The 24937-nt window shown below is 42.2% G+C and overlaps 1 protein-coding gene across 1 annotated transcript in view; it reads left to right on the top strand.

Annotated features, from left to right (window-relative positions):
- Positions 1-1121: 1121 nt before the first annotated feature.
- SLC44A4 (solute carrier family 44 member 4) overlaps positions 1122-24937 on the top strand; it is a 77832-nt gene continuing 54016 nt past the window's right edge. The window contains exon 1 of the mRNA XM_026720044.2: positions 1122-1299. Within this exon, the coding sequence (XP_026575829.2) occupies positions 1254-1299 (46 nt within the window). The 5' untranslated portion in view covers positions 1122-1253. The remainder of the gene's footprint in view (positions 1300-24937) is intronic.

Below are 24937 nucleotides of genomic sequence, written 5' to 3'. Positions count from 1 at the left end.
GAATGAATGTCAGTGGCGCAGTGGTTAGAGTGCAGTACTACACGCTACTCCTACCGCAATTTGGCAGATCGAATCTCGCGAGGCTCAAGCTTGACTCACCTTCCAAGGTGAGTAAAACGACGACCCAGATTGTTGGGGGCAATAGGCTGACTCTTGCTTATTGTACCCTATGACTATCATTAAGTGTCGTATCTTATGATTCTCAACTCCTGATGAATGTATCTCTTCTTTTATGTATACTGAGAGTATTTACACCAAGACCAATTCCTTGTGTGTCCAATCACACTTGACCAATAAAGTATTCTATTCTATTCTATTCTGTGCTGTGCTGTGCTATTCTGTAAACCACTTAGAGAAGACTGTAAAGCACTTAAAAGTGGTATATAAGTGCTATTGCTATTTGCATCCTTTTAGAGGTAGACCATTTGTCTGAGAGGGTGTCCTGCCTAAGCAAGGGGTTGGACTAGAAGACCTTCAACGTCCCTTCCAAATCTGTTATTCTATTCTATTCTATTCTATTCTATTCTATTCTATTCTATTCTATTCTGCTCTACTCTACTCACAGTTCAATTAAAGGAAAACATTAGGAACCTGGGTGCTCTCCTTCTCAGCCAACTCTGTCACAGATGGTTGTCATAGGAGTAAAATAGAAGACATCGTGTAAGAGGGGCATTGAAGCCCTTGGAGGCTGATCTGTGTCCTTAGGGTCACCTGAGTTGTCCTTCTGGGTTCTGTAGTCTGAAATCCCACCCCACACCATCCCCAGCCATCCATTCCTACTCCCACACCATTCAAAGGGTGACCATCCCAAATTGCATAGCTAAAAGTTCTTCCTTTTTTCGGGACCCCGAAAAGTCAAGCTGGCTCGTCCTGACCTGAGATCTAAGGGGTGGGGGGTGGGGGGGGGAGAGGCAAGGGGAGGAGAAGGGGTTGGACTAGATGACCTACAAGGTCCCTTCCAACTCTGTTCATCTGTCGAGCAGCTCCGAGGCGCCGGCGCGGAAAGGGTCAAAGCGGCCTGAGCGGCAGGGGGCGTGGCCGAGGCCAGCGGCAGGTGAGCATAGCCGCCCGCCGCCCCCCGCAGGTGTGTGGCTCGGCGGGAGGCGGGGCCGCGGTGACGTCAGCGTGGGCGGAGCACTGCCAGGCAACAGGTTCCAGCTCAGAATCGCCCCGTTCGGAGACTTCTCGGTTCGCTCGCCTCCCCATCACTCCCGGGGCTGCTCAGGGTCGCAGCGGGGGAAGCCGGCTTCGACATGGCGGGCAAAAAAAGAGAAGGCAAAGAGGCTTCCGACCAGTACGGTGAGTCCCGGTGGGGAAGGAAGGAAATTAAAAAAAAAAGTGGGCTGAGGCTGGAAAGTCTAGTGGTTGGAGCTGATCCCACCTTTTACCTCCTCCGCCCCCCCCCCTCCCCGCTGCCTTTCTTTTCTAGACTTTTTAAGATCCGTGGTGCGGCGTGTGAGAAGGGCGAGCAAAGGGAGAGAGCAAGGGGAGCTTTGGAACTAGGAGGATTTGGGAAAGATATTGGGGGGTGGACAGAGATAGAAGGAGAGAGAGAGAGAGAGAGAGAGAGAGAGAGAGGGAAAGAAAAAGAAAGTGAAAAAGAGAGCGAGAAAGAGAATGAAAGAGACAGAGAGCGTGAGAAAAAAAGAGTGAGAAAGAGAGCGAGAAAGAAAGTGAGAGAAAGAGAGAGAGAAAAAGAGAGAAAGAGAGAAGAAAGAAAGAAAGAAAGAAAGAAAGAAAGGAAGGAAGGAGAGAAAGAGAGGGGGAGAGAAAAAAAAAGTGAAAAATAGCGAGAAAGAGAGAATGAAAGAGCGAAAGAGTGAGGAAAAAAGAGTGAGAAAGAGAGCGAGAAAGAAAGTGAGAGAGAAAGGGAAAGAAAGAGACAGAAAAAGGGAGAAAGAAAAAGAGAGAAAGAGAAGAAAGAGAAAGGAAGGAAGGAAGGAGAGAAAGAGAGAAAAAGAGGGAAAAAGAAAAAGAGTGAAAAAGTGAGAAAGAGAATGAAAGAAAGAGAGAGAGAGTGAGAAAGAAAAAGTGAGAAAGAAAGTGAGAAAGAGAAAAAGAGAGAAAAAGAGAGAAAGAGAGAGAGGAAAGAGAAAGGAAGAAAGAAAAAGAAAGTTTGAAGTGGGAGCTGTTGAGGGAAAATGGAGAGCTGATCGCTGACAACTTTTGGTGGATCTCTTCTCACTTTTGGGTGGACACACGCCCCGTTTTCATTCCTGGCTCCGCTGGCAAAAGGAAGTTTGGAATTCATCCAGGAAAGAGGAAACAACTATAAACGCAAACTCGGTCTCAGCTGATATCTTTCTTACATGGTGGCGCTCGATTTAACAACCACAAGTGAGCCCCAGGTTTCTATGGCTGAGTGAGACGCCGCTTGAGTGAGTTTTGCCCCGTTTTACGACCTTTCTCGCCAATGTTGCGAAGTGAATCACCGCAGTTGATAAGTTAGTAACCCCATTGTTAAGGGGAATCCGGCTTCTCCGTTGACTTCGCTTCTCAGAAGGTCGTGGCGACCCTGGGGATGCAGCGAAGGTCATAAGTATGAAACAGTTTGCCGAGCGCCTGAATATTGACTTTGTGACCATGGGGGATGCTGCAAAGGTCGTCACTGTGCAAAATGGTCATAAATCAGTTTTTTCAGTGTCATTGGAACTTTGAACGGCCACTAAATGAACAATTGTAAAGGCTACATGTATTTTAACTTCACTTAGAGCAGCTGTGTTCTGGCTGTGCTTCGCCAGGTTTTAGACAGCCTTCTAATTTTAATTTTAAGAAGTTTCTTAATCTACTACAGTATAACCCAGGGGTCTGCAACCTTAAACACTCAAAGAACCATTTGGACCAGTGGTGGGATTCAATTTTTTTTTTTTTACTACCTATTCTGTGGGCATAGCTTGGTGGGCGTGGCAGGCGAAGGATACTGTAAAATCTCCATTCCCTCCTCACCCACTAACCTGCTTTCCAGCTCCATTTTCCTATGCAGGGCAACCAAAGAAGACCCAGCCAATCAGCTGGGACTCAATGGGAGGCAGAGAAGAGATGGGGGCGGGGCCAGTCAGAGGTGGGATTTGCCGGTTCTCCGAACTACTCAAAATTTCCTCTACCGGTTCTCCAAAGCTGGTCAGAACCGGCTGAATACCACCTCTGATTTGGACCTGTTTCCCACTGAAAGGAAAACACCAGGAGCCAAAAATTGAACAGCCAGTGTGACTAGGTGGGCATAGCCAACTCCACGTCACTCATTCCCACCCACCCAGTCACCTCGTGCTCCGGAATATGGAGTGAGTCTCCATCCCCTGACATCACCCTTACCTTCTCAGGCCGGGCGAGGAGTGACGGGGATGGGGAGGGGCCAGCCAGTGGTGGGATCAGCCGAGAAGGAGCCACAACAGGGGCTCAAAAGAGCCACATATGGCTCCAGAGCCACAGGTTGCAGACTCCTGGTATAAGTAGCCCTTGATTTACAAAAGTTTGTTTAGCGACCTTCAATAGCAATAGCATTTAGACTTATATACTGCTTTACAGCCCTCTCTAAGTGTTTTACAGAGTCAGCCTATTGCCCCCAACTATCTGGGTCCTCATTTTACCTACCTCGGAAGGATGGAAGGCTGAGTCAACCTTGAGCCTGGTGGGATTTGAACTGCCAAATTGTAGGCAGCTGGCTGCAGAAGTAGCTTGCAGTACTGCACTCAAACCACTGCGCCACAGAGGCTCCTAATGTTTATGTTAGGAGTTACAGTGGCGCTGAAAGAAGTGACTTATGACCGTTTTTCACACTTAACGACCATTGCAACATCCCCATGGTCACGTGATCAAAATTCGGATGCTTGGTAACTGGTTCATATTTACGACCGTTGCTGTGCCCCAAGTTCATGGGATCTGCTTTTGCGATGACCTCACAAGCAAAGTCAATGGGGAAGCCTGGCTCACTTAACAGCCAGGTTACTAAGGTAACATCTGCAGTGATTCATTTAACAACTGAGGCAAGAAAGGTTGTAAAATGGGACAAAACACTTAACAAATGTCTCACTTAACAGCAGAAGTTTGGTGGTTGTAACTCGAGGACTACCTGTCCTTGCATTTAGACGTGTGTGGGGGTGTGGAAGGGCACAATTTTGGAAGTGGTGTGTATCGGTATGGGTGTGGATAAGTGTATGCCACAGAAATCAATGTGGATTCTTGGCAAATGCCTAGATTAGTCCCTGCCCATTTTCTGGCAAGATTTTGGATGTGGGGTGTGTATATGTGTGTGACTTTGATTCGTGTTGACTCCTGGCTGGCAACTTCCTGGACTGTCTCTGCAGATTTTTTTTTTCCCTGCAAGATTTTGGAAGTGATATGCGTGTGGGCCTTTGAGCCAGTGTCACTGGCAACTTCCTGGGTGGATGGATCTCTGCAGGTTGCTTGGCAACATTTTGGAAATGGACTTGTGTGCCTTTGGTCAGAGTCCTGACAGCTTCCTGGAAATACCTTGGGCAGGTTTTGGAAGTGCTTTGCCCTTGCCTGCTTCCTAGGGCTGACAGAGAAGAACCCGCCCAAGGTCACCCAACTGGCTTTGAGCCCAAGGCAAGACTAGAACTCACAATCTCCTATGGTTCCTAGCCTGTGCCTTAACCACTACATCAAATGGACTCTCTGCATTTTGAAGTGGGAAGGCAAATGTTACCGTGTTTATTTATTTGATCTTTATTCCACCTTTATTGTTCTACTAGCTGGATACAGGTATCCAGCTAATTAAAATAGGTCTTAGTTTTTGGGGAGAAAAATAAGGGCTGGGGATTCTGCCTCTGCCTACCAGCATCCATCGGTATTCATCTGGCTAGCGTCCTGTCAGTGTGTGAGAGAGTTGAGGGCTGTTTGGAAACTGAAACAGTATTTGCTGTTTGAGCAAGAAGAAGACGGCAAGGAGCCTGGGCGTTGCTTAGCTCAACTGTTCTGTACTAAAGCTGGTTGCTGATGTGAAACTGAAACTGAAACTCCTCTCCTGTGCTTGTGTTTTGCATTTGGAACAGATTTTTTTTCAGGTGGGGAGGGGGAGTAGAACTCTTTAGCATCAGAGCATGTTAATAATAATATAGGAAATACTAATGCTCTGATGGTCATTTTGAAAAATCCTTTCTTAGTGAAGCCAAGAGGCACATTCGTGCCAAATGTCAAGTTTGTAGGCTTTATGGTTCTGGAGATTTTGTGGTGATGCGTGAGTTGTATTTCACAGATATATAGATAGGTAGGTAGGTAGGTAGAGAGATAGAGATATATAGAGATAGATGTATAGATATATAGATATAAATTATTAAATGTGGCAAACATACCTAATACTAGTTGATGAAGATTCTCACTCATCCAGGTAGAATTGTCTAGAAGTTGAGTAATGGCAACTGATCCCCCTAACCAGCTTGATGGAAGAAGATACTGGGACAAGCAGCAAAACATTTCAAACTAAAAAGAAAATGAGGTCCCCTTGCCATGACTCAACTAACAAACTTACCTAATACTACTTCCTCCTCTTCTTTTCCCCACAACAAACCACCCAGTGAGATGAAATGGGCTGAGAGAATTTCCGCCCCCCCAAAACTATTCAGTTGTTTCCCATACCTAAGATGGGACTTTGAACTCACAGTTTCTCGAGTTCTGAAACCAGCAACTTAACCACTAGACCAAAGTGGCTCTGCATAGCAGAACATAATGTTGGTTTGCAAAAGGATTTTGAATTCAATATCTGGTGCTCTCAGCATGAAAGAGTCTTCAACCTGCCTTTCATCCTTTCTGCCAGTCAGAATGAAACCTTAAGTGCTAAACTGTTTGATGGATTGACTCTCCTGAAAACATATCAGAAAGAAAAGCTCTTTTTAATGTCAATTCAAACGTGTGTTACCAATGTGTGTGGGTAAGATATATACTTCCTTTTGAGAGCAGGCAACAGAATTTCATTTTTAATGTGTGCCAGTGCGTTCACAATTAAAAAAACGACAATAAAGGTTATCTTATGAGGCACAGTGTCAATGTTAATCATGGAGATGGGTTCACCTAATGTTTCACATCCTGAGTAACATTTAAAGTGACAATAAAGTCATTGTAAAGTCTAAAAGTCTAACTTTAAGACATGTAGACTTCAACTCATATCTGAAAGTAGCTGAGGTTTGATAAACGTTGTTCTAGATTATCAAATGAGGATCATTGACGGTTTGTTCCCAAACACGATTATCTGGGTTCACCCAACCCACTGACCAAAAACTAAAATTGCTTCATGCATCTTAGTTTATTATTGGATATTATGCCAGACATATCAAACTGGATGTACATGGGGGAGGTAAAAAAATAAGACAGTGTCTGTGATTATGTGATCAAAGCTACATCCATTTTATATACATCATGTATGTTAAAGAGGAGCAGAGCTTGAACTGTGCAGTTGCAGTCATCCTCTTAATTTTTTTGCCCTCCTTCACTTTTCAGACACACACACACACACACACACACACACACACACACATGGATCTATAGTTATTGGGTTTTCTCCCATAAAAATTGGAAGTATCTAGGTGACGTTTCAATGAAGTCTCATGAGACTTCATTGAAACGTTGCCTAGATACTTCCAATTTTACGTGGGAGAAAACCCGAATAACCAAAGATCCACATACAAATACCCGCAAAAACCTCAGAAAACACACACACACACACACACACACATATGGTATTCAGCTTTGTTTGGGTATTATCCCACATCATTATAGTTGTTACAGAACAACTGTTCGTAGGATTCCACAAGGAGGAATGGTTGATAAACTTGATAGAGTTGTTGGCTTCTGTGGCTTGGGGCTCTGATTAGAGAATAGATGTTGACTACATTTAATTTCCCAGGATCTGATCTGGGTCGGTCACTAGTACCAGAGGTTTTGTCTTCCAAAACTTTCAGAGTCGCGTTGAAGTCTTATCTTCAAGGAGTTTCTTTCTCGCAGTGTGTGCTGTTTTGCGTGTGGTACTTATAGTGCCTGTTGTAAGTGGCTTTTTAGATGTTGATTGGAGTGTGTTGATGACTGGCTTTTAAGTCATTACCTGTCATTTGTTTGTGCTGCCCAGCCTTCGCCTTTTAACTACTTGATAGGCTGGTGGTAAGTCAGCAGGTTGACTGACGAGGGGCCTGTTTCCCAGGCTTCAATCCCTTCACTGGCTGTTTTTGTGCCTGCTCCCCCAATAATCTGAGTAGCTGCAAAATTGAATGTGTGTTGGAAGACAAAACTTCTGATCCCGGTGACCAACCCAGATTGGATCCTTTCATATTATCCCAGGACATGTATATTCACCTTCATTCGTGAAATTTACTTTCATTTGGATTTAATATCAGTTGGAAGGCCCTTTTGGACTTTTTGTGCAAAACAGGAAAACATGAAATCATCATTTATGGGTTTGGGTATTAGTAGTATTTATAAATGCCTTGGAAAATGGAATGTACATTTTTAATTGGAGAGTGAAAGTTGAACTTTCATTGATATCTACTTTATTTATATACAACTGTTGTTGCACAGTGGTTAAAATGCAGTGTTGCAGGCTAACTCTCTGCTCACTGCCAGGAGTTCAATTCTGAGTGGCTCAAGGTGGACACAGTCTTCCATCCTTCTGAGGTCAGTAGAATTAGAATTATTTATTGGCCAAGTGTGATTGGACACACAGGAATTTGTCTTTGGTGCAAATGCTCTCAGTGTACATAAAAGAAAGATACATTCGCCAGGTACAACACTTAATAATAGTTATAGGGTTATAAGCAATCAAATCCTATGAGGAAACAGTCAATAAAAAGGATACAAGTGACAAAGTTACAGTCACAAGTGGGAGGGGATGGGTGATGAGAAGATTAATAGTAATAGTAGAATGTAAAATGAGGACCCAGATTGTTGTAGTTGAGCAATGAGAGGCTAGACCAGGGCATGGATGCAACAAGACTTTATTGAGACAATAAAGGACTGTACGTGTTAGCCCTGCCTGGAGCAGGCTCACAGCGATCAGCGGCTGGCCGGACCCTGCAGCTGGCTTTTATAGCCGGCCGTCGAGGGAGGCCAGCCAATGAGGGGCAACAAACGCCCCCGCAGCATGAACAGACCTGGGTGGGGACTTTGGCAAGTTCCAGGGACATAACACAGATTATATGGGGCAATAGGCTGACTCTGTAAACTGCTTGGAAAGGGGCTGTAAAGCACTGTGAAGCTATATATAAGTCTAAGTGCTACTGCTATGTTTGGGGGGGGTCTTTTGTTTGCACTTCTATTAGACACTTATCTTTTATCTCAGTTACAAGTAATCCCTGATTTACAATCCCAACTGAGCCAAAAATTTCCATTGCTAAGCGATATATTTATTAAGTAAGTCTTGCCCCATTTTACGAACTGTCTAGCCACAGTTGTTATCAGTTAGTAACGTGGTAGTTAAGTGAACCTGGCTTCACTTATCATAAGGTCTCAAAAGGTGATCCCATGACCCTGGGACATGGCAACCACCGTAAGTATGAATCAATTGCCAAGCGCCTGAATTTTGATCACATGATTATGAGGACGCTGCAAAGGTCATTAGTGTGAAAAATGGTCCTGTTGCTTTTTTTCAGTGCCGTTGTACCTTTGAATGATCACGAAATGAACTGTTGTAAATTGAGGATTACTGGTAGTTGATTCTCTGATTCCTTCTAAAATTAAGCCAGGGTTATAGTTCCTTCTGCTAAAAGAGGAAACCCAGGAGATCTACTCAAAATTCCTTCCCTCAGGATTTCAAAAACCGGCTGTGTGGTTACTAGGTTTCATACGCAACAACAATACTTCCTCATTGAGGTAACTAAGATTTCTGAACACTTCACTAATCTTAGATACCGTAAATTCTTCTGTTATAGCATCCCTTAGGTAGATTGACTTAAGTTATGGAAGGACCTAGAAAAATATCTGTCGGGTGTTTGGCAGACACCTCCAAGATGTGATCTTGTTGACGCTCCGATTGTACTAGGAATTAGTGATGAAAAATCCCTTTTTTGAATGTCTTTTGCTATAGAAAGTAGTTTGGCTATGAGAAACGAGGAAGTCTAAGATTCCAAGCTTGTAAAAAATGAGAGTCATCAGGAGGAGAAGCTGTTCTTGAGGAACTGAGGGGCACCATACCAGAAATGTCAGCAATTAAATTGGTGTAATAATTTACTTTTATAATGTTCTGTCAGTGTCTTAAATAAGATTTCCGCATGTTTTTTTTTTCATTTTATTCTTTGATGCCTTTCCTGGTTGCTCTAAAATTAGACCTGAAATCATGTGGGGAAGAAAACAAAGTCTAATCTCACATTAATTGTTTCCCAGAAAAACAAGATTGGCCACGGGTTTTTATACAGGCCACGTTAGATCCGTCATGGGGGGGAGAAGGGGTAGATGTCGAAGTCAGGATGATGGTATGATCGAAGCCCCATTCCCTTGCACCAACTTGAACTTTTTAAAAATCTTCTTGGCAGACGTTCCTAAGCTGTCCTGCTCCTTTCTCTGTGACTGTTGGGTGCCCCTTCTGAAAGTAATGGGATTCCCCAATGAGATGAATCAGGCAGTAAGAGGAAGGAAGGAAGGAGAGAGGGAGGGAAGGAGGACAATGAGGGAGGGAGAAACAGGAGGGGAGGTGGAAGGAAGGAAGGAACAATGAGGGAGGGAGGAAAAAAGGAAGGAACAAGAAGTGAGTGAGTGAGTGAAGGAGGGAGAAACCATGAGGGAGGGAGGAAAAAGGAAGGAACAAGAAGTGAGTGAGTGAGTGAAGGAGGGAGAAACCATGAGGGAGGGAGGAAAGATGGAAGGGACAAGGAGTGAGTGAGTGAGTGAAGGAGGGAGGAACAATGAGGGAGGAAGGAAGGAAGAAAGGAACAGGGAGGGAAGAATGGAAGGAGGAAGGGAGGAAGAAACAGGGAGGAAGAAACAGGAAGGGGAGGTGGAAGGAAGGAAGGAACAATGAGGGAGGGAGGAAAAAAGGAAGGAACAAGAAGTGAGTGAGTGAGTGAGTGAAGGAGGTAGAAACAAGGAGGGAGGGAGGAAAGATGGAAGGAACAAGGAGTGAGTGAGTGAAGGAGGGAGGAAAAATGAGGGAGGAAGGAAAGAAGAAAGGAACAGGGAGGGAAGAATGGAAGGAGGAAGGGAGGAAGAAACAGGGAGGAAAGAAGGAAGGAACAGGGAGTGAGTGAGTAAGTAAGTGAAAGTGGAAGGAAGGAAGGAAGGAAGGAAGGACTGACTTGAAAATACAATTAATTTACTTTTGGGTTATACATTATTATTTTAAAAATGAATCCACTCAATTTCCTTTCCCCAATCTTAGAAAGAAAGAAATATTAGCCCTGAGCCTTTTGCATGATTGTGCCACCTAGGCTGGGCCCTGACATTATTTTGGAAGCTCTCAAATTAATATTTTATACTTTGGATATCATACGATTCATAGCCTTGGGGCTACTTGCTGAACATGCCTCAGAAGATGTGAAATAGAGAGAAATTAAATCTTAGGGACAAACAGGTTCAAGCCTTACATTCTGAGATTTTCAAGGAGCATTTTCTCCTGTACAAGGGTGGGTGAGAGCTTTCCTTCATTTCCTGAGGGCAAGAGGCATGAGATGAAATGGCACAGGCTGGATCAATCGTGTCTCAGATTGCAGGATTTAAGCACCTCTGGATTTAAGCACCAAGCAGAACGGTGGCCATTTCTATTTTCCCCCAAGGAAAAACAGAATAAACATGCCTTAAATTTGCCCTGGGTTAATTCTTACAGATCTGCCTAGATGCACATGTGCATGTATATATGCCCATACTTGCATCATTTATATGTTTATTTAATCAGTGGTTAGAGTGCAGTACCGCAGGCTACTTCTGCTGACTGGCGGCTGCCTGCAATTTGGCAGTTCGAATCTCACCAGGCTCAAGGTTGACTCAGCCTTCCATCCTTCGGAGGTGGGTAAAATGAGGAACCAGATTGTTGGGGGCAATAGGCTGACTCTGTAAACCCGCTTAGAGAGGGTTGTAAAGCACTGTGAAGCGGTATGTACGTACGTCTAAGTGCTATTACTATTTCCCCACAGGGGAAAGGCAGTGATCAGGGCATTGCCAGACTTTGTAGATCTACCTGTGGGAAATCTTTTAGCTGCTCTTTTTTGATCATTTTTTATTATTCACACCAAATTCCAGTAATGTTGGCATGCCACATTGAAAGACAAACAAGCCCTTTTCTTTTTACTAGGTGTTCTTTGGAAACCTGCCTGCATTGCTAATTATAGGGTAGCTTGGTGTGTTTTACCACCAACAGGAAATTGGTTCAGTTGGCTTAGGTTAGGGGTCAGCAACCCACAGCTCTGGAGCCGCATGGGGCTCTTTCATCCCTCTGCTATAGCTCCCTGTCACTCAAAATATGTGTCACAACCGCCAATGTGGGATTCTACTGGTTCTGTCCGGCTCTGTAGAACCGGTAGCTCTGAAGAGCAGCAGACACAGAACCAGTTCTGTGTCTGCTGCTGTTTTGGCCTACCCGCCCACCTGGGTTCTTACCTGACCTTTATTTTCTGCTTTTTCAACCTTAGCTGCTTTGCGCAGCACAGCTGCGGTTGAAAAAGCAGGAAAATGGTGCTTTTTCAAATGCTGTGCACCCGCGCGCAGCGCTTTTCAGCTGTCGAGGCAGCAAGCTGACGAACTTTCACATACGTGCACAGCAAAACATATATTACCGAACCGGTAGTCGGATCCCATCCGTGTGTGACACCCGCCGGCAGGCGATTTATTGAGTTTTTTGACCAAACATGATTAATCCAAGGAAAAAACAGTTTCAGAAGAAAACAGAATGTTTAATTCAAATACATATGCTAATTTTGTGGCCACTTAGGAAATAGCCAGGCATGGGAAGGGTTTTGTGACTCCCGGTGTTTTCTTTTCTGTGGGAAACAGGTCCAAATGGCTCTTTGAGTGTTTAAGATTGTCGACCCCTGGGTTAGATAAACTATGGTTAGCTTAATGCTGGAGAAGCATCGTGCAGACATCGTAGGTGCCCTTCAAATCAAGGGCTGTTTTTTTCTCTTCTAACTGGCTGATGGTCATCCTGAAGTAATGTTGCTTGTATGAACTGAAGACTACAGAGAGTCCTTGATTTATAGCCACAATTGGGTCCAAGACTTCTGTTGTTAAGCAGCACAGTTAAGTGAGTTCCTCCCCCCCCATTTGACTATCTCTCTTGCCACCGTTGTTAAGTGAATCACTGCAAGTTGTTAAGTTAGTAATGTGGCTCTTAAATAAATCCGGCTTCCCCATTGACTTGGCTCATCAGAAGGTAGCAAAAGGGGATTGCCTGACTTTGGGACACAGAAACAGTCATAAGTATGAGCCAGTTGCCAATCATCGGAATTTTGATCACATGACCCCGGGGATGCTGCAATGGTCATAATTGTGAAAAACGGTCATAGGTCACTTTATTTAAGTAACTTTGAATGGTCACTAAACAAACGATTGTAAGTTGAGGACCATTTGTAGTTAGTTTCAAATATTATGCTCTCTCTTGGAAAACTGGGTGCCTTCACACATTTTATTAGCTTTAATGGACAAAAATGGGTGTAGGAAGAGGGTTGAAAATGTCAAGATAGGAGTCACAACCAAATCAACCCTAGATCACACCTAGAATACTGCATCCAGTTTTGGTCACCATATTATAAAAAAGATGTTGAGATTGTAGAAAGAGTGCAGAGAAGAGCAACCAGGATGATTAGGGGACTGGAGATGAAAACATATGAAGACTGGTTACAGGAACTGGGCATGGCTAGTCTAGTGAAGAGAAGGACCAGGGGAGACATGATAGCGGTCTTCCAATATTTGATGGGCTGCCACAGGGAGGAAGGGGGTCAACCTGTTTTCCAAAGCACCTGAAGGCCAGACAAGGAATAATGGATGGAAACTGATCAAGGAGAGATTAAACCTGGAAGTAAGGAGAAATTTTCTGACAGTGAGAACAATCCATCAATGGAATAATAGCTTGCCCTCGGAAGTTGTGGGAGCTTCATTACTGGAGGCTTTCAAGAAGAGATTGGACTGCTATTTGTCAGAAATGGTGTAGGGTCTCCTGCTTGGGCAGTGTTGTGGTTCGCCAGCAGCAGGTGTGGACGGCTGAGGTCTCGGAGAGTGAGGACTCAGAAGAAGGGCCTGCGTGTGATTCAGGGATGGGGCCAGGACCATCAGGGAGCGGAATGCTGCCTTCGGAGATTGTGGAGGCTGGCAGCAGTGATGAAAAGATCCCCGAGAAGCCTGTGCCCAGTGCGTGTGCACGCAGGGCAGCTCAAAGGAAAGAGCAGCTTCAGCAGCACAGGCGACTAGGGAGTAAGGCTGTAAGGTAATGGCCCCTCCCTTCAGAGATAAAAGCCAGCTGAGAAACCGGAGTTCTTTGCAGGAAGCAAAGACATTTTTGCACTCAAGCTTTGTGGATGTTCAGAATATCTCGGTTGGTGTTTGGAGACTCTTTGTGTTTGAAATATTTCTTAGTAACTTTAGTGTTCTTGGCAGCCTTGCACAACCTTGGCAAGGCTCATTCTTATCAAAGACAATTAGTTTGAAACAGCCTTTTTACTGTGAAGGAACGGAATTCATAAAGAATCATTTAAAGGTTTTGCTGTTATCTCTGTTTCATGTTTGTTTCCTTAAAGCAAGGTTTGAGTCAGAACAGGCAGAACAGGCCGGCAGTTGGACTAGATGACGTAAAAGATCCCTTCCAACTCTGTTAATCTGTTAGCCCCCTTTTTTGTATGTGTTGTGATGTTTTTCACTGTGCTCTCCCATTAGTTATATTATCAGTAGTGAATTTTATTTATTTATTTATTATTTATTTATTTGCTTGCTTGTTTATTTGTTTATTTATTTTGTCAATTGCTTACAAGATAATAAGTATAAGCAAAAACATAGTTATGAATACATGGATACATATAAGAAAAATAAAAGAAACAATAGGACAGGGACGGTAGGCACGTTGGTGCGCTTATGCACGCCCCCTACAGGCCTCTTAGGAAAGGGGTGAGGTCAATAGTAGACAGTCTAAGGTTAAAGTTTTTGGGGTTTGGGGAAGAAACCACAGAGTCAGGTAGAGTATTCCAGACATTGACCACTCTGTTGCTGAAGTTGTATTTCCTGCAATCAAGTTTGGTGCCGTTAACCTTGAGTTTGTATCTATTGCGTGCTCTTGTATTGTTATGGTTGAAGCTGAAGTATTCATTGACAGGTAAGACATTGCAATGTATGATTTTATATACTATACTTAGATCGGACCAAAGGCGGTATAGTTCTAGGTTTTCTAGGTCTAGAATTTCGAGTCTGGTGGCATAAAGTATTCTGGAATTTTCTTTTTTTAAAAAAATTTTATTCTAGAAAAAACATTTATTTGACATACATTTAAAACAGACAAATCAACATATGTATACATATACATATACACATTTTACAGCATGTATTGAGCAATGGTTAATTTTTTTTCTTTATCATTGACATGATCTGCCTTGTTACAATAACTCCTTCGTTCTTTTAATGTTTTAATTTCTCTATATAGTTTATAATTAAATGCACATCTTCTGTCATTTCCATAACTTATCCAAATATCAAATATTACCTTTTCTTTAACCAATCATACCAAATGTTCCATATTTCATAGTAGTCACTATCAAGTTTATTTTTTAACAATTTGGTTAGGCTATCCATCTCAGCACATTCATGTATTTTAATTACCATATCCTCTGAAAAAATGAATGACAGATTCCAGTTTTGTGCGTAGGTTATTCTGGCCACAGTTACGATGTGCAAAATTAAATATTGATATTTTTTCTCCATGTTTAAATCTATCATACTTAGCAGGAAGGTTTTGGGTGGTATTCTGCAATTTTCAAACAAACATTTTTTCCCAAATTGTTTCTCTTATTGTTGGAATGATTATGTTTGGTTTCCTCAGGCGTATTTTAAACTGCATCTTCCAAATGCTTCTCAAATTAATGATTTCTTAAAAACAGATTGTTCTAAAGTAGCTTTGGAATAGTTACCCCAAAACTTAAGCAACTTCTATCTCCCCCATGGAATCCATGGAAACTGACCGGGATGTTTGATCAGAAGGGTGTAGCCTTACGAGCAGGAGAGAAAGGAGAAAGCAAAACAAGGAAATGCAACAAAGCAAATAAGAATAAGTGTATTATTTGCCCTAGATTATGTTTCATGTGATTGTTACTGCAGGAAGCAAAACTCAGAAAATTGCCCTTGGCTTTCCCCAAGTTTGTCCTCTCTAGAAGAAGTGTTGGAATTCAGATCCCATAACTCCCAGAACATCTAGAAGTTGGGAAAGCAGTGAGCCCCACTCCCTTAATTATCTCTTTAGGAGAACAACGATTAAAAAACTATGATCTTAATTCTAATTAGGAAGTGGGGAGTGGGGAACCACAAAATTGTGTCTCACCTATTTTGGCCATGTGATGCGGAAGAATTCACTGGAGAAAAGCAATTATCTTTGGAAGAGTTAGCAGTAAAAGGAAACCAGGCCATCAAAAAACACAATGGCTGGACACCATCAAAGCTCATGACACCGGGCAGATGTTGAACAACTCAAAGAAGTAGTGCAAGATCGGAAGATGTGGAAAGACCTGGCCCAGAGAATCGCCAAGAGTTGAACACAACGGAATGAATATCAGCATCAACATCAAGGATTAAGGGGATGGATGCATCTACCAAAGCTTCTGTAAGCTGGGGACCTGCCCATAGTCATGCTGATGGGGAATTGTGGAAGTCCACCAACCATCTCCATTCAGTCCTTCATCTCATCCTGAACTTCTAAGGCATAAAACTTTGGAAGTTACATCTTGGCTTATCTAGCCTGGCAGTTACTGGCTATGAAATGAAACTTGAATTCTGGCTTAGTTCCCAGTGTGAAAGATGCTGTTGATCTGCATGATAAGGTAAAGCACATCTTAAGTAGCTAAGGAGCAAAAAAAAAACAACCAGCTGCGCTACAGGGAGCTGCTCTGAAAAAGGCCAGGACGATAGGTATCATCTTGCTTACAGCGAGAACTCACTGGGTTGGATGTGTTCTATGCCATGTTTATTCAAAAAGCTACAGCTGTTCACGCAATATGCTAAGACTTGAACTAGAATTTCTGAACCCTAACAACGCAACTCAAACAAACCGCACAACAGGTAAATGTAGCTTCTGAACCCAGCCACCATGGTGTGGCTTACATATAGTCACGTATAGGTAGTGTCAACTTTGAAGATAGCCTGGCTGTAGCCATGTTTCAGGCTTCAGTGTTGCCACAACAGTGATGAGGGTTAGGAAATAGAGATAGCTGGGGTTTTGTAGCCAAAATAAAATCGTTTCCCCTGGGAACCAAGGACATTCCAACCAGGTGGCTGAAGAGGAGGAGGAATGAAGTTACCAAGCAACAGGACAGCAATCTGATTGGATCATGTGATTCATTTGTTTGGGAAAAGGGGGGAAACTTTTACTTTTAATTAGGTGAAAACCGTGGGAACCTTTAAGAGTTGGTTTTCACCAGTCTGTGCCAATATGATAAATACAATAAAACTGTTCTTTGAGGAATCTACCTGCCTCAGAGTTCTGTTTGCTATAGATGTATTACTTGGAACCCTGACATGTAGTACATGTGTGTGTGTGTGTGTGTGTGTATCCTCACATATATGTGTGTGTGTATATGTATGTATGTAAGTATGTATGTATGTATCTGTCTTTCTGTCTATCTACCAATCTATCTACTATCTATCTATCTATCTATCTATCTATCTATCCTACCTACCTACCTACCTACCTACCTACCTACCTACCTTAGGACAATACAGGTCCTACATATATATCACATATAAGACAATCTGGATAGTCCTCAACTTACAACAGTTCATTTAGTGACTGAAGTTATACTGAAGTTCACGTAGGTAGGTGAATGCGAAGACTATATGAACACTGACGTCGCGCTGAAAAAATGGTTTAAGGATCTTTTTCACACTTAACGATGGTTGCAGCATCTCCATGGTCACATGATTAAAATTCAGACGGCAATTGGCACGTATTTATCACGATTTCAGTGTCCTGGAGTCATGTGATCTCCTTTTGTGATCTTCTGACAAGCAAGGCGATGGGGAAGCCAAATTCACTTAAAAACCGTGTCACTAACTTAACAGCTGCAGCGATTCACTTAACGACCGTGGCAGGAAAGATTGTAAAATGGGGCAAACTTAACAAGTGTCTCACTCAGGCAACAGAAACGCCGGGCTCAACTGCTGCCCTACGTCGAGGACGGCCCGGAGAGTACTGCTATTGTTCAATAACCGAGGATGAAAAATGGATGTTCTTCTGTGGTAACTCATCCAGGTGCCTACTGGTAGATGCAGAATTGTAAGAGCAACAATCTGGAACTGGTAGATCAAGATTCTGTATAAAAACAATGCAGGACCGTTGAGCAAGAAATAATCACCAAAGTAAATGACCTATTAAAATCTGCTTCATTGGATTTCTTGCTGTAGGAGAGTCGTGGGTTTTTTTTTTTTTTTAAACACACCCTGTTCTTGAAACACTCATCCCAGAGTAATTACCTCATGGAATGAGGGCTAAGGACTGTGTCTCTGCTATTCTTTCTTCATCATAGCTTTACATCCTGGTTATATAAATTATTTCTCAGCTATTGGTAATGTTTATTGTTTATATCAGAGCTTTCAAGTTGCCTTAGGCATGAAAGCCAGCTGGGTGCATTTAGGCCAATCTCTCTCTCTCTCTCTCTCTCTCTCTCTCTCTCTCTCTCTCTCTCTCTCTCTCTCTCTCTCCCTCCCTCCCTCCCTCCCTCTCTGTCTCTCTCCCCAACCCACCTCACAGGGTTGTTGTTTTTGTGGGGAGGAAAGCAGGAGAAAGGAGTATCTGCTATGTTCACCTGCCTGAGTTATTGATGAAAACAATAAAAGCAGGATATAAACAAATAAATTGCCAATCACAACCAACTAGGACAGGAATCTTCAAGCTTTAAGACTTGTGGACTACAACTCCCAGAATCCCTCCTCCAGTCATGTTAGCTCAGGAATTCTGGGAGTTGAAGTCCACAAGTCTTAAACTTGCCAAGTTTGAATTAGGGAAATAGATGCATTGTATATACCAGGATGGGCTACAATGTCTCCTTTACGACCTGTGGACTTCAACTCCCAGCATTCCTGAGCCAGCCTGGCTCAGGAATTCTGGGAGTTGAAGTCCACAGGTCGTAAAGGGGACATTGCAGCCTGCCCCTGGTATATATTAATGCAATCCAATTAAAGTATAAAAATCCACTGGACCCACCCCCCTGTGAGGCAAGCTTAAAAACTGAATATGAGATGACATTTGCTCTCCTCTTTTCTGAGTATCTTACCTTAAGAGAAAACACCCAGAGAAATATGCATTTATAATGTACACAGAACAGTTTAAACATGATAGCTTGACAATACCTTCCTTGACCTCTGGTGCTAAAGGATCCATAATACAACCGCAAAACTAACAAAGCCACATCATGAATGGGTTAGGGTGAAACCTTTATATTTATTGTAAAGAAGTTACACTAGGTGAAGGTTAGCTTATCCATTTTAATATTAATGGTAATGTTTCCGCTTTCAATGTTTGATATTTTAATCCTGGAATTGTTTTATTCTGTTACTTATGTTGAACGTTGCGTGATGGATGGAGACATGGGTGCCATACAAATTTAATCAACAAACAAACAAAGATGCAGGCCACCATTGCTAGTTTATTTGGCATCCTGAAGTTGCATGAGAGTTAATTAAGTAGTCCTTGACTTACAATCACAACTGAGCCCCAAATTTCTGTTGTTAAGTGAGTTTTGCCCCATTTTACAACCTTTTTTTGCCATGATTGTTAAGTGAATCACTATAGTTGTTAAATTAGTAAGATGGTTGTTAAATGAATTTGGCTTCCCCATTGACTTTGCTTGTCAGAAGGTTATAAAAAGTGTGTCAGGGCTCCAACAAATCCACCCTCATTCAAATTAAAAGTCTTTAGCCACATCTCAGAGAAAAGTAAATTGGTTTACTAGAAGTTGCCATGTTGGGGCGTGGCTGGGTACAGCCGATACTAAATCACTTCATACATTTCCCCCTTGACCCTGGCCTTTCCCCCAGCCCCTGGATGTGACTTCTCCAATGGGACACATCCATCTCCAAGAGTCCTCCATCATGCTCTCCAGTAACCTTCTTATGCTCCGACAACTTTGGGCTGCTGGGGTGATTATCTAGGCATTTAAGGAATGCCTTATTTTCCCTCACTCCCCTTTTCCTGGCAGCTGAATTTCTGCCTCTCTGAGGTTCTACTTCTCTTTTAGGGGAAATATTCTGCCTTTGTAATATATATCCTAAAACATTCCATTTTTTTCTAGGAGAAGGGTGGGTTTTAACTTCCAACACATGAAAAGGGAAGGGTGTCTCTTTGGAGGCAACACCCATTTCAAGCCAACATTTAAAAGTGGAGTGGATTTCTTCAACGTGCATATGAGATTGACAGAGGAGGAGAACAAAAAATCAACACCAGAACCTGCTACAAAACCTACGAAGATGTTGGGAATATGTAAGTCCCACAGAAGCTTCAATAAAAGTTGTTTTTCTTGTTGAAAAACCAGCCGGGGTCTTTTGCCCCTCAGAGCACTTAGCACCTGCCCTCAGCGCTCTGCATTCAAGAAAGAAGAAAGCTTGGGTGGGTGGGTGGGAGAGAAACCCAGGGCTTTGTTTGATCCCTTCATTCCAGGAATCGATTACTGAGAATGGCCTCCGGATCAACAACGCTGTCCTATCTTTAAAGATGCTACACCAGAGAGAAGGCTTCTCTCCGGCCTGCCGAACCATAAAGCCCTTCAGGCATCGTCTCAGATGGGTTGAGTTCAAGCTATTTAAGTCTGCCGCTTAGGAATTCCAAAGCTGTAGGCTAGTTGCTTGAGAAGGCTGTGGAAAGGCCAGACAATAAACATCAAACAAATCAACCTGAAGGCACTGGAGGCACAAATGACCAAGCTCAAATTATCCTACTTTGGACACTTTAACACAGAGACCTGCAGCTGCAGCCGACAAAGAAGCCAGCAAACAACCTGATGCAGTCTTTTTTGTTGTTTTTTTAAGCCAACACAATCCTAGGCTGCATTAATAGATAGATAGAATCAAAATTATGTGAAAAGTTAGTACCGCGTTAGAGTCCCTTGATAAGATCACACTTAAAACACTTGTGTTGGGAGAATTATCCTTCTGGGTTCAGTTCCAAGTGGGGAAAAAAGACACTGGAAATATGGAGGCTGTTTCGAAAGATGGTTTAATGGTGGACAGGACCACATGGCTTGGAGCTCCAAAGTGAAATGGACGATCACATGCTTCAAGATGTTGGGTGAAGGGAAAGAAAAAACGGGCAAGATACTGAGAGACCCTTAGTTATATACCCTCTGTTGGGCCCCATCTTAGTAAGGCAGGACATAAAAATATATTAATTTTAGAGGAATAATGGCACAAGTTTTATAGATATGTGGTATTAGCAAGAAAAAGAACAAGGAAGTTCGAAAAGCCAAAGCACAAGGATCATCTATCGGTCACATTTGCCAAGAAACCTAGTCTCGCTTGTAACAAAACCACAAGCCAGGGAGTTTAGCAAGATGGGTTTGTGACATCCAGCCATCCTAGCCTAACAACAGGGGAGGGGGAAAGCTGTGTTTCAAGTAACCAATGAACGACTGACAAGTTATATTTCTGTGTTTTGCCCCTTCTGAAGAAGTATATAGGCATGTGCTGTTCTATAAGACATTTGTTCAGAAGTGACTCTCACTAAAATACTCTGAACTGGTTTGCGCAAATAAAACCAACTTATTTTTGGATTCCAAGGTCTGAATCTCATAATTTCCTGCAACATTAGTGTTTCCTGTTCCTGTGTAAGGAATGTATCCCATTGGTTGTCAGACTCCCAGGGGGGTGGGGGTCTTAGCTAACTTTGTAGACTTTGTCTGGACCACGTGGCTTCACCTGAGTGCTGGCTGATGCAGGCCAGGTGGTGAGATGGGTAGAGGCCTTTGTTATGTAGAATATTCTGGCCCAGATCTTAATGGCCCATCCATTAACAAAGGTAAGGATGAGCTTCTGCTACCGAGGTGAATTTCTACTTCTGAGTTTCTACTTCTCTTTTTAGGGGAAATAAAATAGCCCTTAGACTTATAAACCACTTTACAGCCCTCTCTAAGCAGTTTACAGAGTCAGGATTATTGCCACCGACAATCTGGGTCCTCGCTTTACCGACTTAGGAAGGATGGAAGGCTGAGTCCATCTTGAGCATGGTGAGATTTGAACAGGCAGCCAGCAGTCAGCAGAAGTAGCCTGCAATACTGCACTCTAACCACTGCACCACCATGGCTCATAAGACATTGAGAATCTGATAACAGATAACAGATAATCAGAGTTGGAAGGGACCTTGTAGGTCATCTAGTCCAACCCCCGCCCAAGTGGGAGACCCTACACCATTTCTGACAAATGGCAGTCCAGTCTCTTCTTGAAAGTCTCAAGTGATGGTATTCCCACAACTTCCGAGGGCAAGCTGTTCCATTGGTTGATTGTTTTTCTGTCAGAAAGTTTTTCCTTATTTCCAGGTTGAATCTCTCCTTGTTCAGTTTCCATCCATTATTCCTTGTCTGGCCTATAGGAGCTTTAGAAAATAGCTTGACCCCTTCCTCTCGGTGGCAGCCCCTCAAATATTGGAAGACTCCTATCATGTCTCCCCTGGTCCTTCTCTTTACTAGACTAGCCAAGCCCAGTTCCTGCAACCATTCATTGTATGTTTTAGCCTCCAGTCCCTAATCATCCTGATTGCTGTTCTCTGTACTTTTTCTAGAGTCTCAACATCTTTTTTATAATGTGGTGAACAAAACTGGATGCAGTACTCTAGGTGTGGTCTTACTAAGGCTTTATAGAGTGGTATTAGTACTTCCCTTGATCTTGATTGTATCCCTCTGTTAATACAATTTAGGATTGCATTATCTTTTTTGGCAGCTGCTGCACACTGCTGGCTCCTATTTAGCTGGTTGTCCACTAAGACTCCAAGATCTCTCTCACAGTTATTGCTCTTGAGCAGTTGGAAGTGCTAAATAGAAATATTAGAGATGAAAAGAATATAAAAGGGATGAAAATTAAAAAGGAAGAATTTAAGTTGCAAGCATTTGCAGATGATCTGGTTTTTATTCTAGAAGACCCACTAAAAACAGCATCAAAATTGATAGAAAAGATAAAGACATATGGAAAGGTGGCTGGTTTGAAAATAAGTAAAGATAAGACAAAGATCTTGACAAAGAATATGCTATTAAGACAAAAGGAAGAACTGGCAGACCTATTGAAAATTCAGGTCACGAATAAGATCAAGTACTCGGGGATATACTTGACAGCAAGATGTAGTACACTTAAAGAAAATAATTATATCAAACTTAAACAGCAGATAGCGCTAGATTTGGCGAAATGAGAAAATTTACAACTGTCACTAATAGGGAGAATATCAACAATCAAGATGAATAAATATATTACCCAGAATTTTATACTTGTTTGAAACAATTCCAATTAGGCTTGGAAAAGACTATTCTGAAGATTTAAATAAAATTGTGTTGAAATTTATATAGCAAGGTAAGAAAGCGAGAATAAAGTTAAAACTTTTGCAAGATGCTAGAATAAGAGGAGGATTTGGTTTGCCTAATTGGAAGTTGTATTACCAAGCTATAAATTTGATGTGGGTTAAGGAATGGATAACATTAAGAAATGCTAGATTGTTGACATTAGAAGGACATGATCTGTTGTTGGGGTGGCATGCTTTTCTATGGTTAAAGGAACTAAAACACAGGGGTATTTTAGAAGACATTATATACGGGAGTCTCTGTGGTTAAACTGGGAGAAGATTCAAAGACAATGTTATTTGAAAATTCCAGTCTGGTTATCAACTATTGAAGCATTTTCTTATCCTATAATATATAAAAAGGAACAAACAGTTAGATATGGTGAAATATTGAATGAAAAGGGTGAACTTAAATCTGTACAAAAACTAGAGGAACAAGGTATAAAGATGAATTGGTTTTCATATGCGCAAATAAATTCAAGGTATGATAAAGATTTTAAAACAGAAGGTTTCTATGATAAACTGATTTAGATAAGATTTTGACAGGTACTGATGAAAAGGTGATTAAAAAATTATATGGATATTTATTAGAAATTAAACTAGAAGAAGAACAAGTTAAAGAAACTATGATTGCTCGGGGGAAGAATTTTGGATATGGGATTGATCTAGAGAAATGGCAAAAATTGTGGTCTTAAAATTATAAAATGACAATGTCAACAGCATATAAAGAAAATTTGTATAAGATGTTTCACAGGTGGCATTTTCCCCCGACAAGAATAGCAAGAATGTTCAAGAATAAATCCGAAAAATGTTGGAAATGTCATCAGACACCTGGCTCATATTACCAAATATGGTGGACTTGTGTGGATGCTAAAAAATACCGGACTAAAATCCACACGTGGTTGGAAAAAATGACAAAAAAAGCCTATAGACTTGAAACCAGAGATATTTTTATTGGGAATTTTAGCTGAAATATATAGTAAAGATTTGAAATACCTGATTGTAAATGTATTAACAGCGGCTTGGATTGTATTTGCTAAAAACTGGAAAAATGAGAAAATACCATCACAGGAGGAAATTATTAAGAAAATATTGGAATGTGCTGAAATGAGTAGATTGACATTTGAAATTAGAGAACAGGATGATAAACAATTTTATAAAATTTGGGATCTATTTTATCAATGGTTAGACAATAAAGTATAGTAATGAAATATGCAGACTTTTAGAAAATACTAAATATATAAAGATGTATTCTTTTCTTATTATATCTACAAAATGTTTTTAGGATAGCTTTGGGATGATAATATGAATTGTCACAAAACAAATTAAGTAAAATATGATTATTTTCCAAAGCATGAATGAATAAAAGTATAGTCAAATGATTGATTAATAATGATACCAAAGTATTTAATATTGGATTGAAAATATGAGATTATATGCAATGTAATTGTAATTGAAGACTACGAAATGGAAGCACAAAACAATTTTCTAAACCAACCGACACACTGTATGTACATATATGGAAGAGGGCCTGATGTTTTTATGTTTTGTTTGTTTATGTTTGTTTTAAAAACCAATAAAAATTTTATAAAAAAAAAAAGAAGAAATTTCCCAACAGTTAGAACACTTAATCAGTAGAATAGCTTGTCTTCAGAAATTGTGGGTCTTCATCATTGGAGGTCTTTAGGAAGAGATTGGTCATCTGTTGTGGAGCGGCGGCAGATACTGAGACGGACACAGGCTTGACTTTTTAAAAGGCTTTATTCACTCGAATAAAGGGTTGCCGCAGCTGCTGGGGCTAATTGGCAGTCAGCTGGCGGCAACAGCTGATGCCGTTTGACAAATCCTTTTATAGCCGGCTGTCAAACGGCATCAGCCAATGGGAGCGGTCGGCGCTCCCGCCTGGGCGGCGGACTGGAGTGAGGACCACCGTCAGTCTATGAACACAACACTCCTTTCCCCTGGCCAGGAGCATGTGTAGTCCTGCAGCCGGGTAGGCCGCCTTCACTCGCGGCCAGATTGCCACAGTCCTGGGGACTCACTTGCTTGAGAGGAGTCTCTTGCTTCCGGGGTTTCGCTTGGAGCTCGACGTTGGTCCTCTGAAGCCCTTGCCCGAGTATCCGGCTGCTGTCCAGGTAGATCCTTCCGATCGGCTCGCTGCGGGAACGGCTCGGGGTTCGGCGGGTAGACCGGATCGTCTGGCAGGGAACCGTTCGCGACCGCTGGGTAGACCAGTTGGCTCGGTGGGTAGGCTTCAGCATGCGGCTGGTAGACCGGTACATCTGGCGG

This window comes from Pseudonaja textilis, chromosome 2, assembly GCF_049901715.1.
Source record: "Pseudonaja textilis isolate UNSWEBS1 chromosome 2, rPseTex1.2, whole genome shotgun sequence".
Taxonomy (NCBI): domain Eukaryota; kingdom Metazoa; phylum Chordata; class Lepidosauria; order Squamata; family Elapidae; genus Pseudonaja; species Pseudonaja textilis.
Note: the sequence above shows the minus strand (reverse complement) of the source record. Positions and strands in the feature narration are given on the sequence as shown.